The sequence below is a fragment of the Ailuropoda melanoleuca genome, chromosome 12 (assembly GCF_002007445.2).
Source record: "Ailuropoda melanoleuca isolate Jingjing chromosome 12, ASM200744v2, whole genome shotgun sequence".
Classification (NCBI taxonomy): domain Eukaryota; kingdom Metazoa; phylum Chordata; class Mammalia; order Carnivora; family Ursidae; genus Ailuropoda; species Ailuropoda melanoleuca.
Genome location: NC_048229.1, coordinates 78,136,081 through 78,153,623, shown reverse-complemented (window position 1 = coordinate 78,153,623; position 17,543 = coordinate 78,136,081). Strand labels below are relative to the sequence as shown.

The window sequence follows — 17,543 nt, the reverse complement described above, 5'->3', positions numbered from 1 at the left end:
GTCTCATAAGGGGAATGAAGCTCTCTGTCACCAGGGTCTTAGCTCCTGGGGTCTCCTCCCCGGAGGGGTCTCCTCTCTGCCCTATAAAGGTCGAGAGGCCCCATTCCAGTGCTCCCTCCCCCCTGCAGCCCTCCTGGGTGTAGTACACTTTCTCAGCCATTCTGCCCCTTGTGAGCTCCATCTTGGCCTGTGTGGGGACAGAAGGGGTGGGCAGTTGCTGGGGGTAGAGACCATAGCTCAGCTGCCTTCCAGGGCAGGCAGAGGGATGCCCGGTGCACCTCAAGGAGGACCCACAGGCTGCTTCCTGGGCGTGGTGGTGGGAGGCTACGGGGGGGGGGCAGAGCCTTGCCTCGGGGTCTGGGGTGAACCCCTGCCCTGTACTGGGGTGGGCGGCAGGGCTGGGCGGCGGGGGCTTGGGGACGGTCCAGGGCTGGGACTTCAGCCACATTTCTAGCGCTTTGTTGCGCCACCTCCTGGGAAAACACCAAACTGCAGTGAGAACGTCCTGGGATGGGCGAGAATCCAGCCCCTTCCAGAACGCCCCCCAGCCAGGGAAGTGTGGGGACCCCCGAGGGTCCCCATTCCCCATCCTAAGTACGGTGCTTGGTGACTGGGGTCACCCCCACAGCAGCAGTCCCAAGAGAAAGGTCCTGTCATCATCCTCACGTTCCAGAGGAGGAGACTGGCCCAGGATGACCCAGAGTGCACCAGCTGGGGCTGAACTGGGTTATCTCAGGCTCCTTCTGGAGCTCAGCCATGAAGTCTGAGGGGTCAGCCCTGGCAATGCGCCCACTAGGGTGCTTAGTGTTGCGCCAGCACTCAGCACATCCCTGTATGCCCCCGCGGTCCTCACCAGCCGGCCCATGGTTTAGTCGAGAGCTCGGACCCCACGCCCCCGGGGGGGCACATGGCCAGCTCAGCCTGGCCGCCGTGGCCGGTGGGGTGGGGCAGATAACGGCTCCCCAAAGGTGGGCATGTGCCAAACCCTAGAGCCTGTGAGTGTCACGTCGCCTGGTGAAAGGGACTCTGCAGACGTGATTAAGCTAAGGGCTGCGAGACAGAGAGATGGCTCTGGAGGGCCCAGGGGGCCGACGCAATCACAAGTGGCTTCGTAAGACGGAGGCAGGGCTGCGTGGTCTCCGACGTGAGTACAGAAGTGGAGCCACAAGCCTAGGGAGACTTCGAGGCTGGCAAAGCAAGGAAACGGATTCTCCCCTGGAGTCTCCGGGAGGAGCCAGCCCAGCCGCAGCCCCTGACCTCCGACTGTAAGGTCATAAAACTGTGCTGCTCCAAGCTGCTGAGCTCACTGTGATTTCTTACAGCAGCAGCAGGAAAGGAGTACAATGGGAAGAAAGCTGTTCCCAGACTCCCAGCTCCTGTATACAGCAGCCACTCAATAAATGCTCTCCTCTACATGTTTGCCCCAGGGAACTCACAGCCCCTCCTCAGAGTCATCCAAATTCAAGTGAGAGAAAGAACCAATCGTTTGCAGGTGACCTTCAAGTGTCCTTGACCCCAACAGGTCAAACCTCTAGAAAAGTAGGCAGCCAGGGGTCCCTAGAATTTGGAATTTAGAATAGTTTGGAGCAGCACCCTGGGAGGGATGAAAAGTTCTGGAATGGAGTAAGAACCTGCCTGGAACATCAGCCCCCAGCCCAGGAAGCCTGAGGAGACATATGACCCCTATGCGTTTAAGAATCCCATTTTCTCCTTACCATCCCCCGCCTGATTCCCCAGCCCTAGCTGACTGAAAAACTCGTATTTGCTGTACAGATGTCTACAGGGTACCTATTATGTCCACTGTGCCAGGTTCAGGAGAGAGACAGGACAGTAAGACAGTCCCTGCCTTCATGAAGAGGGCAAGTGTGCTGAGCACAGGTTGCCCCAGGGCCTTTGCACTTGCTCTTCCCGTGGCCCGGAACCCTCTGCCCAATACTACCTCCTCAACAAGGCCTTCTGTGACCACCCTGCCTGAAGTCACAGCTCTCACCCCTCTGTGTCCCCCTACCCTATTTCTCTTCACAGCACCTAACACCACCTGGGATCACACGTTTTGCCTAACACAGTCTTTGGCACATAGTAGTAGGTGCTCAGTAAATATTTATGAACAAATGCACACACGTAAATGAGAGTCGACACGCACAGGGCGGTCATGGTGAAAACACAAGCAAAGGTCTGCTGGGAGAGGTGCCCAATTTTCAAATGGTTTCTGCTCTAAATTAGGTCATAGGTGCGACTTGGATTGGGGCACTGCAGGGTTTGGAAATGCAGCTCTTCGAGCCAACTAAACCCACGTGGCACCAAACTGGGGTAGCTGAGGTCCCCGAGTGCCAGCTTATCGGCTTGAACAGGGCAAGGCAGGGTGGTGGGTGAGCGGAGGCCGGGGCAGGAGGGAGACAGGTGGCCACGGGAGCAGGCAGCCTTGCAGGGGCGTGTGTGCCCAGCTCCAGCTCCCTGAGCCCCCACCTGAGCCCCAGTACAGCTGGTTCTGCTGTTTAGCTCACCTCTTCGTTTCCACCTGAAAGCCTGATCACAAACTTCCTCGGAAAGAAATGGGGGCTCAGGCACGCAGACCCTCTGGACAGCGGCTCTGCGGGGAGAGAAGGGCTCTGATCTCTGGGCCATCACGGACTGCATTTCAGTCAATGCTCAGTTTATTGCTTTATTAAACCATGCACGTTAAATTCTCTTAGTTCATGAAACCGAAATCAGTCAGATAGACGCCCGGAGTCACACATCAACCAAGAGACCAGCTGAGAGCAAGCGGACCCTGGGTCAGCCGGAAAACAGAGAGAAGGGTCTTCAGGCCCACGGGGTCAGTCCCCGCTAAGTGTCAGAGAGTCTCCTGGGGCGACACGGACCCACAAGCAAAGGGCCTCTCAAGGCCGCCTGGCTTTCTAACCTCCTGCCCCGACTTGCAGGCTCTGCGCTCCCCAGCATTACCTGAGTTCCCTAGAAGATAAACACGTGGCTTGCTGCAGAGAAAACAGGCTTTGGATCCCAGCTCAGCTGCAGCCATGCACGGGAAGGGAGAGAGGGGAGAGCGTGGGAGGGCCTCGGGCGGCCAGACAGTGCCTTTCCAGCAGAGCTGGTGAGAGGGGGCGCGCAGGGCTGGAGAAGCCGAGGCTGGACCGGCCCCCGCGCCCTCGGAGCAGCTGCCACTTGGCAGCTGGGGCAGGCGTCCTCCGAGTGCCTCTGTCAAAGCACTCAGCACCAGCACCCGCTCCAAGAGAGGCCTGCCAAGCACTTCTTGGGGCCGGAGCCAAGGAAGCAAGCAGAGGCCCTGCCTTTCTGGCCCTGGAGGCCCAAGGCCGGGAGCCCATTTGCCCAACAAAAGAGATAAAAGCCTTTGTGGGGCCAAGCCTTCAGGTGGCCACCAGTGTGCTCTCTCTGTGGGGCCAGGGACGCACCCGTGCTCCTGAGAGCCAGGCCCCGCGCTAAGCCCTGTGTGGGGAGCCACTCTGGGATCCTCACAGTGACTGTGCAGGAACCGGGCTGTGGGAGGCTGTCCGCCTCGTACCAAAGGCAGGGAAGAGCCGAGGCAGGACTGGCACTTTGGGAGCAGGAGTTCAGAAACATAAAGTAGCCCCAGGATCAGCACCTATACATTCCACCTCTGGGCAAGTCATATTGCCTTTTTCCCCTGGACCCCCTACTCCAGGAACTCAGCCCGGGGCGTGAGGGCTCCACTCCAAGGAACCTGCCCGATTCTCCACTGCCTTCCTTTTTTTTGTGTCCTCGGCTGGACTCTTGAAGGGCACCTTGCCCAGGAGAGCTGGGTGAGCCGCAGCACCTGCGTGCAAAGCTACCCTGTGTCCAGGGAAACAGAGGTGTGCATGCCTTTTCCTGCTCTTTGCACAGACAAGGCTGAGCAGGATGGCCCTGGGAAATGTGCTGTGTCAGGTGGTTTCTCAGGAGGAGACAGGGGACAAGGATGTGTGGACAGGTGCTTTCTAAGGCAGAACACCCGGGGAGGCTGGGGAGAGGACAGGAGCAGGGAGCGCAGGCGGCAAGAGCTGATTCCAGGTAAGGCCCCAGCCCTGCAGGAGACCCGGAGGGTAAGCTGCATCCTTTGCTGGAAGCCAAGGGACTGGGCTTCACATTCCTGCACCTGCCAGGGCTTGAGAACTCCCAGCCCTTCGCCTAAAGCACAAAGGGCCCAGGGGAGGGTGTCCAGGTGGAGCACCACAGGCTCAGACCCAAGTTCTCGGAGCTCACAGAGGACCGGATGAACTGCCTGCCGGAACAGGCGGCTGGGGCAGAGATGGCCAGCCAATCCTCTGCAGTGGCCGGCCCCTCCTACACCGGACTGCCCACGCCCCACCCCCTGCATCTGGGCGGGACAGGAACTGGTTCAGGCCAATGGAAGGGACATGGGTCACCTTGAGGCCAAGGTGGGTGAGTATCCAGTGGCTCTCCTGTGTTCTCTTCCTGTGTCTGCTGGTGGTGGCATTAGGGCACTCCGGAAGCCAAGACATGGCAGAGCCACAGACTGAGGGGACACTGCGACCCTGTGTCACCCAACAGGAACCACGATGGGCTCAGGATTATCTGTCCCAGCACCTGTCGGGACTTGCCCTGACTAACAATTGATTTTAGAATTGACTTCGGGGTCGGCAAACCAAGGACCCTGAAAGATGTCCCTGTCTTACTTCCTAGAAGCTCTGAATCTGCCCACGCCATCCCTCCCACGGCAAAGGGGAAGGAAGGGTGCTGTCCGCTGACCTATGGCGTCGCGGGCTCTGCGGACGGAGCACGGGCCGCGGGCTGGGGAACATGAGCAGCCTCCCGAAGCTGGGGAAGCCCAGAACACGGATCCACCCCTGGAGCGGCCAGAGGGAATGCAGCCCTGCCCATCCCTCTGCATTTAGCCCAGCCAGACCACGATGGGCTCCCGGCCCCCAGAACTGTAAGACAGTAAACGTGGGTTGTTTTAAGCCACCCAGTTGGTGGTCATCTGTTACCGCAGCAGCAGGAACCAGAGAGGACAGACCTCTTCCAAGATAAGCCACTGCCATGGGGGTGGACAAGAGCAGGTGAAGGGGGGCATCTTCTGGGCTGGCCCAGGCGAGCGGGTGGGGGATGCGCGGCCTCCTCCCGCCATGCCAGCCCTGTCCCTTGCTCTGCTGCCCCATGAACTGTGGTCCCCTAAAGCCCGGAGTAATGAGAGTGGAGGCTTTCTGGGTGGGAGGATAGCAGCCGCTCTGGGTACAGGAGGAACCTACAGACCACTCCCAACAGGGGTGGCCGGCCCCAGCCCCCCCACATGGCAGGTGAGAAAGGGAGGAGCCCCAGGAACGAGCTCTAACTGCAGAGACAATTCTGGCCTGGTCTCCTGTGACCCCACTGCAACCCCTTTAGGGGGTCCGTGACTACCACTTCCTCTCTTTTTTAAAGATTTTATATATTTATTTGAGAGAGACAGAGAGAAAGGGAGAGAGACAGAGACAGGGAGAGCACAAGCAGGGGGAGGGGCAGAGTCAGAGACAGACTCCCCGCTGAGCAGGGAGCCCGACACAGGACTGGATTCCAGGACCCTGGGATCATGACCTGAGCCATAGGCAGACGCTTAACCGACTGAACCACCCAGACACCCCTCCATTATCTCCATTATCTCTCTTAGAAAAGACATTATTTGCTACTTCCACAGCTCAGGAAGGACATCTAGGGCCTTTGGGCACAACTACGGGGCTACCACTTAGCTGTGCAATATGGCAGCCCCAATGATCACACAAGAAGCACGTTCACAAAGACCACAAGGCGAATGGCACGCCCAGGAGTTGTGCAGTCTGCAACGTGCACAACCTTGCACAGCAACCCTGAGGACCTCCTAAATGCTCATCCCATTGACATCATGCTACAGGAAGACTTCATTTTTACCACACCTACTTGCCACTGGAACAGCTAAGCTTTGGGAAGATTCTGAACCTTGCAAAGTCTCCATGTCTGCAAAGTGCAGCGCTGACTTGGAAACTTGGACCTGGGTCCTGGACACCCAGCCACACCCTTGTTTATCACCAGATGGTGCTGGTTCTCTCCCAAGGAGGCTGCGGCTGCACAAAGATAATTGTTCAGGAATGTCTGTTCCCGTCCATTTGTGATGAGTTGGGAGTATACTTTTGCTGGGTTTTACACCACATGTGAGTGTGCCACATGAGAAACGGATCTCGCTTTGACTCAAGGCTTAACAGTGTCGGACACAGCTGAGCCTGGGGGCTTGTAACCCTACGAGAGGAGGCTGTCCAATGGCCAGGTTTGGGTGGTGCCCTTCTCCCACCCGCCGGAGACTCCTGGTCAATCCAAGGCGTGTGGCTTGCCTGAGCCCTCACTTCCCCTGCAGCCCCAGAACAGTACTCCCTACAGTCAGCATGTGCCCACATCCTAGGTGGGCGCTCTGAACCATGCAACATTGGCCTCTGGGAGAGAACAAAGCAGGGGGGCCACCCGTGTCCCCAGGGGTACCCAGCCCAGCCACCCGGTCCGGCACAAGGGCTCCTGCTGTGACAGCTTCCTCCTCCTGGTAAACGCTGCTGTCTCTACTTACAGGATGTTTTCGGGGAACTGAGGGTCAGAAATGGACTGTGCTGGGTAGTTACCCTGCAAGGAAACAGATGCCCACGGCCCCCTGGGCCTTCTGGGACAGGCCCCAGCCCCAGTGAGCACTGGGGCGGGAGCCACCATTGCAGGGGGCGGGGAGAGGCGGTGGAGAGACAGGGGTTCAGAGCTCTGGAGTGAAGAAGTGACAGGACGGTGTGTGTGTGCGTATGTGTGTGTGGCACTGTGTGCGTATGGATACGGGTCCTCTATGTGTGTGCCTGTGGTGTGTGTTTAGAGGTATGTGTAAAAGTGCCCCAGGGCCTGTGTGTGCACCTTTGCGTGCAGTGCATTTGCTGGGTCTGCGTCTGCTCCCGTGTGTCCCGGCTCCTATATCCATGTGTCTGGGTGTGCTCGCCCCCCATGCCTGCCCGCCATCCAGCTGGCAGTGCACAGCTGGACCCGGAGGCTGTGCCCGCCCGCCCGATGAGAGGTGGCAGGTGTGTAATAAACCATTAGTCACTGTCATGTTTCTGAGCAGCATCAGCGGCCTCCCGGGGAGGAGCCTGGCTACAGGACGGCGCTCCTGGCCGCTCTCTGGTTGCGAAGATGCCCACCCCCCTCCACGCAGGGCTGCAGCCTGACGGGAGCAGCTGGCAGACGTGGGCCTTGGGCCCCTGCCCTGCCCCTGGGGCTGGGGGGCTGGGCCTTGTGTGTGCCAGTGGGGGGCAGGGAGGCGAGGGTCCCCTGGGGTCGGGTTTTGCAGGATACTACGGAGAGCTGAGGCGTGGGTGGGATGGAGGAGGTGGACAGGATAGCATCCTTGAGGATGCTCCGTGCTGCCTGGAAGAGGTGTGGCCAGGTGCCTGGGAATCAAGTCACAGCCGTGCTGACACCAGCCGGCACTTGAGAGCACTCTGGGCCAGCCCCGTACTGAACCGCCTTCCATTCCCATGCCTGCTCTGTAAGCCAGGCCCCCTTGCTAGCTTACGTTCCCATTTCTCAGATGAGGAGGAAGAGGCAGGGAGTGGAAGAAGACACCTGTCCGGGGCTCCGGGTGTGCTGGGGGGAATGGCTCCCCAAATAGCATCCCCCCCCACCTGCATGCCCATCTGCCTGGGTCTGGGAATCCCTCCGAGGACTGCACAGCCCGGAGGCCCCTGGTCAGCGGGATGCGTCCTCGCCGAGAGCACTTCGCAGAGAGAAAGAGGTGGGTACTGGGGTTGTTCTGGAGACGGATGCCCCCCAGGAGCTGCCTGAACCCCACCACCCACTCCCCACATCGGCCTGCCTGGCTCCTCCCGGGGCGTGTCCTCTAACAAGCAGTGCTTTCAACAGGAGCTTGCACCAGGGGCTGGCAGGGGTCTCGGATTTGGTCCCCTCAGGGCAGTGACAGGCGAGACACATACAGGGACCCCCTCTGAGGGGGCTGGCAGACAAAAATATGGCCTAAGGGGCTGCTCTAGGACCCTCCCCAGATAAGAACTCAGGTGCCCACGCACACCGACATCCAGCCAAATGGCCTGCCTGGGATCCACTCACTGCCCCTGGCTTGGGTCCCAGAGGCCCCGCAGTGAAGGCCTCAGGATTCCACACTCCCAGGCTGGTCACCCAGGGAGGGACACACTCTGTCGTGGACCGGGTCTCCAGGGCTGGCGAGGTGGCAGCAAAACGCACGCGCTGGGCTTCAGTGGGCACGTCTCCCCTCAGACACATGCCCTGGTTCCCTCTGGCCCAGCTGAGGCTAGCCCCCGAGAGAGCCGCGTGCCAGGCCCCGGCGCATTCACGACAGAGAAGCCCAGGAACGGTCCCCGCGGCACGGGCCGAGAGGGGGCGGGCGCACATGGCATCGCACAGGACGTCGGAACAGCACAGGGCGGCGACCACACAGATGGACCCGGGGTGCCAGGGAGGGCAGCCGGCTGAGACGTGGCTCAGACCCCCAGGAAAAGTAGACAATCACGGTCTGAGCAAACACAGCGTGTCGGAGAGAGCCGCGTGCAAGCGGGCGGTTCCTAGGGTTGGGGGCACATGGGAGCAGCCAGGCAGAGGGCCTGTCTCAGCGCTCGGCCCAGCAGTGGGGTATCAGCCGGCAGTGGGTTCTGGTGATCCGTTACCTTCGTTGTAAAATGAACGAGTGAATACAATGCAATTACAGGTAACAAATACAACACAGACAGGCCGTCTGTGAATCAGGGATGAGAGGCCGTTGGGAAGCAGGGATCCTGATGAAACCACAAGTTGATTTAATCCCTGAGGAGTGTGAAAAAAAGATCCAAACTCAAGGAAGGGAGTCGCGGCCTCCAGGCCCTCCCCAAGAATGTCGTGACCGTCGGGTGGAGGTCTGCACCCGAACTCAGTGCTGAGAGCCACCCTCCCTGCTGGGGATGGCACGAGCCACGCCAGCACCCAGAGACTGGAACGCGCCAGTGTCTACCTGTGCCGACGAGGTCTGCTCCGGCCCCGGCCACGCCGCTCTGCTGACACCGGGTGGGCCCCGGCTCCTGGGCCGTCCTGGGGCCTCTGGGCGTGTTCTCTGCTGGGGCACCTGGCCGGGGCTCAGGCTCCCTGGGGGGACCGTGGGCAGCTGTCGATGCCTCGAGAGATGCAGACGTGACCTGGAAGGAGAGGAGGGGACAGGGTGAGTCTTAGCCAGACGCCTCGAGAGATGCAGACATGACCTGGAAGGAGAGGAGGGGACAGGGTGAGTCTTAGCCAGACTTGCCCAGAGGTGCCCAACGGGTGGGCCCCCAAGCTGCTGGGCGCCACTCCTCCCCCATCATGGCCTGACTTTGCCTGACTTGGCTGAGCTGACTTGGGCAGTGCCGGGCTGGTCCCCAGCAAAACCAGGGTGAGTGTCTGCCTCACCCGGTGGCCCCTTCCCGAGGACACCAGGTTGGCCGCTGGGCAGTGGGGTTCCAACTGCCGGCCCCGTCACTCCCCGAGCCCCTCGGCTCTGCACGGAACATGGTATAACTACCTGTCTGTTAAGTATAACTATGATTGAATTGGCTAATCTTCAGTTCACTCTGCCTGGTGGTCACCCTATTCCCCGCAACCCCAGCCCCTTGTTCCGTATTTCTTTTATTGTGATAAAATATACCTAGTGTACAGTTTGCCATCTTGACCCTTTGTAAGTGTACTACCTGGTGGCATTACGTACATTCACGATGTGCAACCATCACCTCAACCCATTTCCAGAACTTTCTTATCCAAACAGAGACTCCATACCAGACCCTCTGACATCCACCATTCTACTTCCCGTCTCTATGACTTGGACTATCTTGGTTGCCCACATCCTCTTCCCACAGCTGGGGAAACTGAGGCTCAGACAGGAGCAGGAGCCTGAGGTCACAGAGCCGCTCAACTCCCGGGCTGACTCCCTCCCAGTCAATAGGGCTTCCGGTCCTGGGCTGGCACCTCCGACCTCAGAGGCCCTGCCCTGTCGGAGAGGGAGGTGGGGAGCCAGGCCCTGCATGGGTTCCAGGGCTTCAAAGCCTACAGCTATCTGGGGGCCAGTCCTGGCGCCTGGCGACCCCCCACTTCCCAATTACGAGCTCCAGGGCTGTCGGAAAGCAGCTTCATGTTGATCCAGTTGTTTTAGGGATTAGTGCCATAAAACCAAAGTGCCCTAAGAGAGATGGATGGCCCAGAATTCCCTGGGTGAGCAGGGGCTCCGCCAGCCCTCCCTGTGAGAGGCGGATACGTTTACCGTTTGTTTCCGGGAATGCTTTAATTTATGGGATCCATATGGTGACATTGCCCAGACCACAGCCCCCACAAATCCCACAGGCGTGCTGGCGGCTTAGGCTGGAGCCAGGAGGAGGAGGCACCTCAACCCGACACACTTTATTCGCTCGCTCGCTCGCTCAGGGGCCGGGGGCCCGTCAGCGTGGCAGGACCTTGAGCCCCAGACATATCTCGTCTTGTCGGGCTTTAGCTGCTCTTGCAATCTTATCCTAATTATCCTGGGAAACTCTGCCAGGTGGAGGCTGCCATGTCCACCATTAGTCATAGGACGGCTTGTCCAGCCAGCCCGGGAATTATCTACGGGGTGGTACCTGGTCAAACCAGGCAGCCTTCCTACAAACCTCCTAGGGTGGGCTGTAGGGGGAGTGGAGCAGGGCAGTGGAGGGAGGGGCTGGCTCTGACCCCTGCCCACAGGCTGGTGCAAGGAAGAGAGGGGAGAGCACCCCCTCCTGCTTCTCCTCCTGGAGCTGGGGGACCAGGGTCCTGCTGGGGGAAGGTGGCAGGGGGCCGCCTCTTGGGAGATACGGATGGCTCCCAGGATGGGGAGCTGTGGGCAGGAGGACCCCATTTACTATGTGCCATGCTTAATCCTCCCAACAGCCACGTCACACACCAGGACACAGAGGCACGAGGAGATAAAGTAGCCTGTCTCAGCTCCTACCCATAATTGGAGGTGTCGGGATTTGAACCCAAGCAGTTGGGAGCAGACTCGGCTGTCACAGAGCAAGTGGGGGACATAGCTTTTAAGTAGAGAAGAGCAGAGAGCAAAAGAGAATTTGGGCAAGAGAGGTGCAGATGACAAGCACTGCAGGAATTAGAACTGCCCTGGGGTTGGAGAAATCTGGGCAGTCTTCCTAGAGCAGGTGGAATTTGAACCAGGCCTTCAAAGGGGGCAGGTTTTGAAAGGGAGGGAGGATGGGGAGGGAGGAGAGATTTGAACCCTCATCCCTGAGGGGCCAGGAGAGTGAACTATGAACAACGTCCTGGGTAGGTCAGGATGTAAGGGGAACGGCATGGTCTCAGTGCCACCAGTGTCACATGGAGGGGACAGAGCTCCATCTTGCCAGATCTGATTTTTCAAGAGGAGGTTGGGAATCCAATGTCATTTATTTATTTTTTTTAAAGATTCTTATTTATTTGGGAGGGGGAAGTGAGCATGCAGTGGGAAGGGGTAGAGAGACAGGGAGAGAGAAAATCTCAAGCAGACTCCTCACTGAGCATGGAGCCTAACCCGGGGCTTGATCTCACGACCCTTAGATCATGACCAGAGCCGAAACCAAGAGTTGGATGCTTAACCGATGGAGCCACTCAGGCACCCTGTACTCTCATGATTATAAAATACTGGCATCTCGTCCAAAACATGTTAAAACAGTGTGAACCCTACTCATCCGCTGCTGGTAGGGTTGTAAAATGGGGCAGCCACTTTGGAGACTGACTGGCAGCACCTCAGAAAGTCAAACATAGTGTTACCGTGTGACCCAGCCATTCCACTCCTGGGTGGATAGCCAAGAGAACCGGAAACCTATGTCCACAGAAACACTTGAATGTGCGTGTTCATAGCAGCCCTCAGTTCCACAGGAAAATGAATCTGTGAGCAGAATTCACATGAACTTGGAGGTAGGTCCTTCCCCAGCCGAGCCCCCAGATGAGTGTGCAGCTGGCCGGCGCCTTGACTAGCAGCCCGTGAGGCCCTGAGTGGAGGACCCAGCTGCATTGTGTGAAGGTAAACAGGTTGCTACAAGCTGCTAAATTCGTCATTGTTACGCAGTACTGGATAGCTAACACAGTGTCTGGCCCTGATATAAATGTTCCTTGGCACACTGCTGCGTGCCAGAAACATGACGGAGACTGGATGCCAGTCCCTCCTCCGTGCTAGCTCTTCCACCGCTGTGACTATCCCTGGGAGTGAAAGGACCTCTGGTCCTCGTCTGCAGCTGCCCACGACCCGGGGGGGTGGTGCTCAGCCAGTATTAATGATGGGCGAGGCTGCCTGCGGACACGTGAATATGGATCATCTCATGCCAGGCTCGTCTTAAGTGGATGCAAAGGTTCTCAGTCAGACCATCAAACGGAGGTAAAGAGTCGCCTTTCCTCTCGCTTCAAAGCCAAATGTATGACACCTCCTGGCTAAGTGAAAGCAGGCCCTGAGCAGACATATTCATTGTGCCCTCTCTACCACCGTCGAGAGCTCCAAGCTCCCCACTTAAGGTACTCAGAGGACCAGGCCTGGGACATACATTGTTCCCTGTCCTGGGGACCCTGGCAATCGGCAGCATCTCAGAGCAGTCCACAGGGCCCTTGCAGATCGAGTGGGGTAAAGACTATTGTTCCCTTTATTTTCCTGGACTGGGGCCACTACGATTAAAGCGGTAGGCAGTTAGTGGGGCAAGGCAAAAGGGGGCAAATTCCCAGGGTTCTTTCAAATAAAAGGGAATTTGCAGCCTACCACTGACTATCCTAATGGGACCTTGTATTGTTACACTTTCTCCAGGGAACTGAGTGATTTCTGGAGAAAGCCGACTCCAGGCAAATTCCGGGGCTGGGTAGGAGGCGGATGCCATTTCCCTGCTCCAACAGGAAAACCATGCCATGGCGTTGTCAGCACCCAGTTTTGTCTTATCAATCTTATGGGTTCACGAAACCCCCAAGTCTGGAAAGCCCTGCTCGATTGTTTTTAAAAACAGTCTTACTGCGATATAATTCACATCACTATCCAATTCCCCCATTTAAAACGTACAATTCAATGGCTTCTAATATACCCATGGAGTCGTGCAACCATCACTAGAATCCATTTCAGGACATTTCCATCTCCCCAAAGGAAGCCCGACCCGCTAGCAGCCACTCCACATCCCTCCCCGGCCCTGGCAGCCACGACCTCCTTCCTGTCTCTAGAGATGTGCCTTTAAACGCGGTACCTACGGCGTGTGGCCCTTTGTGTCTGCCTTCTTTCCCCCAGCACGTTTCCCAGGCTCATCTATGTCGCAGTGTGCAAAGCATGTGTTTTTGAAAACCAGGGACGTTCGCATGGGAGGGCCCGCAGCAGCCCAGGGGCTGGACGTGGCACCAGGATTTCTTCCCCGCAGCCTCTGCGGAAGAGCCGGTGTCCGCCTCCCTCCGGGTACCCAGGCAGACCCCAGCTGTCAGCCGCCCTGCCGTGGGTGGGCACATGCCTGGTCCCGGCCGCTCTCCCCGGCCGGGACATCTTAGCAAAGTGACCTCGCCGGGCTTCTTTTCCTCTTTCATAAAAAGGGGTGGGATGACAATGAGTGTCTACTGCCCAAAGGGACAGGGGAGAGAATTAGATGCTAAATGTACCTGGCACATAGGAGCTGCTCAAGAAACAGCAGCTGGTCTCGTGAGTAGCAGCATAAGCACCAGGGGCAAGAGCCAAAGGGTGCAGTGGCCCGGGGACCCCACAAGGCCTGGAGGGGTGCGTGTTGAGGAAGGCTTCACTGCACTGGCCTCCGTGGGGGGCTCACCTGGCCTCTGGGGGGTTTTGGCGGCAGCCATCAGAGCCACCTTCCAGGTCCCCTCCCCTGCTGCTGGCCTAGAACCCTGAGTCAATCAAGGGGTCCCTGCAGGAACTGGGGCAGGGTCTGGGGCATGGGTCCCCCTACTTTCCCTCATCACCCTGAATCTTATTTTAGTTCCAAGTCAGCTCAGGATGCACCCCAGGAAGCCAGCTGTGCCAGCCTTGAATAAAGCACACGTGGGACTGAGTCCTAAGCTGCTGCTTACTGCTGCCGTAAGTAAGGGTGAGAGGCAATCATGACTCTCTGAGCTCAGTCTATGCTTCTGAGAAATGGGCTAGTAATGCCTACCCTAGATTTACTGAGCACCTGCTATGTGTCAGGTGCCCACCAAGCTCCTGACATCGGTAGCCCATTAAATCCTTCCAACAACCCAACCTTAACTCCCACCTTACAGAGCAGAACACGGAGGCACAAAGAAGTCAAGACAGTTGCCCATGGTCACCCAGCAGTCACAATCACGGTGGAGAATCAGGCCAGTGCTGTGTCCTCTGTCCAGCACCTAGACCCCACAGCACCTGGCACACAGTGCTGTTCACTGAGCACCAGCCTGATTCCCATACTCACTACCTCAGCAGACACAGAGCAACGCCGACTGCGGTCTCCGGCACGCGAGTCTGTGCTGCCGGTAAACGGCAGTGGGTTTGCTGATGGGCTGTGACTGATTTATTTCAAGAACAAGGCTGGGAGGATGAGACAGGGCGTGGAGCTGCCAGAGAAGAGGAGGAGACGCCAGCATCCCAATGGCACAAAAGAACACAGCTCCACCTTCCCTTTGTCCCCAAGGAAAAATCAGGCACAGGCCAGAAGCCAAGTTTGGGGAGAAAAGTCACCTCCCTCCCGAACAGTGATGGCGGGATGCATGGCTTGGCAGGGAGGCTGGGTGGGCACAGCCAAGGGGCACCTCCTGAACTGGCCGGAGACCTGTCTGCCAACTGCTGGGGGACGTGGAGGTCACAGGACTGCCGGGGAGGGAAATAAGGGGACATGGCCCAGCCCTGCCATGGGGGCGCCCCTTCCCAGGCCCACCAGAGCCCCCGCTGGAGCCCACCCACAAAGACACTGTGCTCCACGCTCTCTGGTGGGACTCCCTGCTTTGCTCTGCAAAGCTGGTGCATCAGGGGACAAAAAACAGTATTTTACGCCCCGTAATTCCCTGTAATAGCTCCATGATGGCAAGTGGAGAGCTCCAAACACTGCAGTAAAGGGGATGATAAGGCTCTGGGTCAGGGGGAGATGGGGCTGCCGAATGCAGAGTCCCCGATACGCAGACAGCTACAGGGTTATTAAACGTGCGGTGCAGACTGGGCGTAATTGGAAAGTTATTAGATGTGGAATACACACAGCACCCAGTAAATGAGTAATCAGGGACTAATTAAGCTCACGCGACTCGGCAGAGCGCACTGGAGAGGCTGGTGGCTGCCGCATCTGTGACAGCAATTAGGGGCACTAGGCTGCGGCACGGGGGCGGGGGGGGGAGGTCTCGATCCAACTCTTCCCCACCTGAGTCCTCCCAGGTGCTCCCACCTCTCAGGGGCTGGAGGGAAGGGGCGGAGGCGCCATGAGGATAACAGAAGACCAAAAAGACTCGGAAAAATGAAATCGAGGTTTTGTCCCTGCCTTCACGTCTGGCCAGCTGATAAGTTGCTGCGACCACGTAAAGGGACAGAGAGGGTCCTAACTCTCAGCCTGGACAAGCTGTGGGGCGCACAGAGCCACCGCCTGGAGCTCGGCCACCAGGCCCGGGGCTGGGAGCAGCCTGTTGTATGGATGGGGAGCTGAGGCTAAGTGGACAGGAGGGAGACGGAGATCACCCACCTGGGCTCCCCTGCGGCAGCCACACGGCACCTCCCCATGCGTGTCCTGGAGGGAGGGCGGTACAGGTGCTTCCCAGAAGCGCAGCCAACCCCAGTGGAGCAAAAGGCCTCATGTGGCCCATGAGCCAGCTGCTGGGCGCCGCTCCCAGCCTCCAGGCTGGGTACTCTTGGACACGCTTGGTAACGTCTCAGGGGCTCAGCTTCCTCATCTGGAAAGGGGGCTGCTGAGACTCACACGCACAGCCTGAGCAGTTGCGAGGATCCCCTCGGCCTAGCACCGGCCTGACACACAGGAAGTCCGCTAATGCGTTTGGTAAGCAGGAAAGAGCCGGAGACGAGGGATCCCAACCCCACCTGCCACAAAGAGAAGTTCTCATGGGAGAAGGAGAAAGTCCCACATCAAGACCAGGGGGCGGCTGGGGCTGACGAAATCTCCTGGTTCGGATGAAGCTGGGTGGATTCCAAGCCAGGAATGCTATGTCTCTGAAGGGCTGAGTGAAAGGTTCATGGGGCGTGACCCCAAAGCAGGAGGCTTGCTTGCCTATTGGGTATGGCTGCAGCTACACGTCCACAGCACCTATGAAGGCCGGGCCTCTTGCTGAGCTTTGCAGGTGTCAGCCCATCAAGCCTTAGACAGCTCTGCGCGAGGAGGGCAGGAACGGTGAGGCCCCATTACACAGATGAAAAAATCAAGGCACAGAAACCATAACTTGCTTGCAGTGTTTGGCCACATTGCGTGGGACGGGCAGGTGGAGTGAGAGGTCTCTGAGAGCCTTACTGGAAAGCCGGAGTCTGCTGGTAACAGCACCCAGAACTCAGGAGACACACCTGGGTGGGGCAGGTGTGGTCAGGAAGGTTGGGTCACAGAGAGACTGGTAGGATATCTGGGCAGCAGTCAGCTGGTGGGAACTGGCCAGAGGCAGACAGGCCCAGCTTCTGCTGCTCTTGTGGCTGAAAGGAACATTCTAGAAGGCATGTCCCTGGCTCCTCCCTCAAAGCAGGCCTCGGAGGCAGCTGACTCCCTCTCCCGGCCTGGGATGGGGCAGAAAGCTGCATAGAGTTTACTGGTTCCAGAGGCAAGAGCACTCCCCCATGGCTTGCAGGCATCAGAGCATGAGGGCGCTGTTGGTGAATCCAGCCCAGGCAAGAGCCCTCAGGGACAGGGAGGCCCCTGAATCCTTGGCATCAACCTGGAGGGCCACCTCCTGGAGGCCGGAATGCGGAGCTAGCCTGTCTCTGACCGGCTGCGCCCTGACACCCCAGCTCTCCTGGGGTCCTCCTCTCCCGCCCTTGTTGAGGCCTGCTATGCCTGCTTATCTCCTCCCACTTCCCAGGGAGAGTGTCCCATCAGTCACAGGACGCAGAGCTCTGTCCACTCTATTCCCAACCATGCCTCAGTGTGAGTGATCTTTGCAAAACACCACTCAACCTGCTTGCATAAAACCCTTTACCAAAGTTCTGACCCTGCACATGGCATCTAAGAGCCATGTGATTTGGCCCAATCTAGCTTTTCACACATACGTCACACCTCACATCCATCCACCCCATCTGCCTACCCAACAAATCATGCATCCACCCACGTGTCTATCCGTCCGTCCATCCATCCATCCATCCATCTCTCCGTCCATCCATCCACCCACCCACACATCCATCCATCCATCTCTCCGTCCATCCATCCACCCACCCACACATCCACCCACCCACACATCCATCCATCCATCCATCTGGCTGGCCAACTGTTTATCAATCCATCTGTCTGTCTATCCATCCAGCACCTGTCCAACAAACATTTAGTATGTACCTCCTTCCTGCACTATGCCTGGAATACAGCAGCAAATAAAACAGTTAAAAATTCCTGCCTTTAAGGAGCTAACATTCTGGTTGGGCAGACATATTCACATGTCAGTTGGTA

General features: G+C 58.1%; 1 protein-coding gene across 5 annotated transcripts in view; it reads right to left on the bottom strand.

The window, feature by feature from the left end:
• GSE1 (Gse1 coiled-coil protein) overlaps positions 1-17,543 on the bottom strand; it is a 422,793-nt gene that overhangs the window by 251,265 nt on the left and 153,985 nt on the right. For all 5 annotated transcript variants that reach the window (XM_034639709.1, XM_034639711.1, XM_034639710.1 and 2 more), the window contains exon 2: positions 8,972-9,152. In XM_034639709.1, coding sequence (XP_034495600.1) covers positions 8,972-9,152 — 181 coding nt within the window. The remainder of the gene's footprint in view (positions 1-8,971; positions 9,153-17,543) is intronic.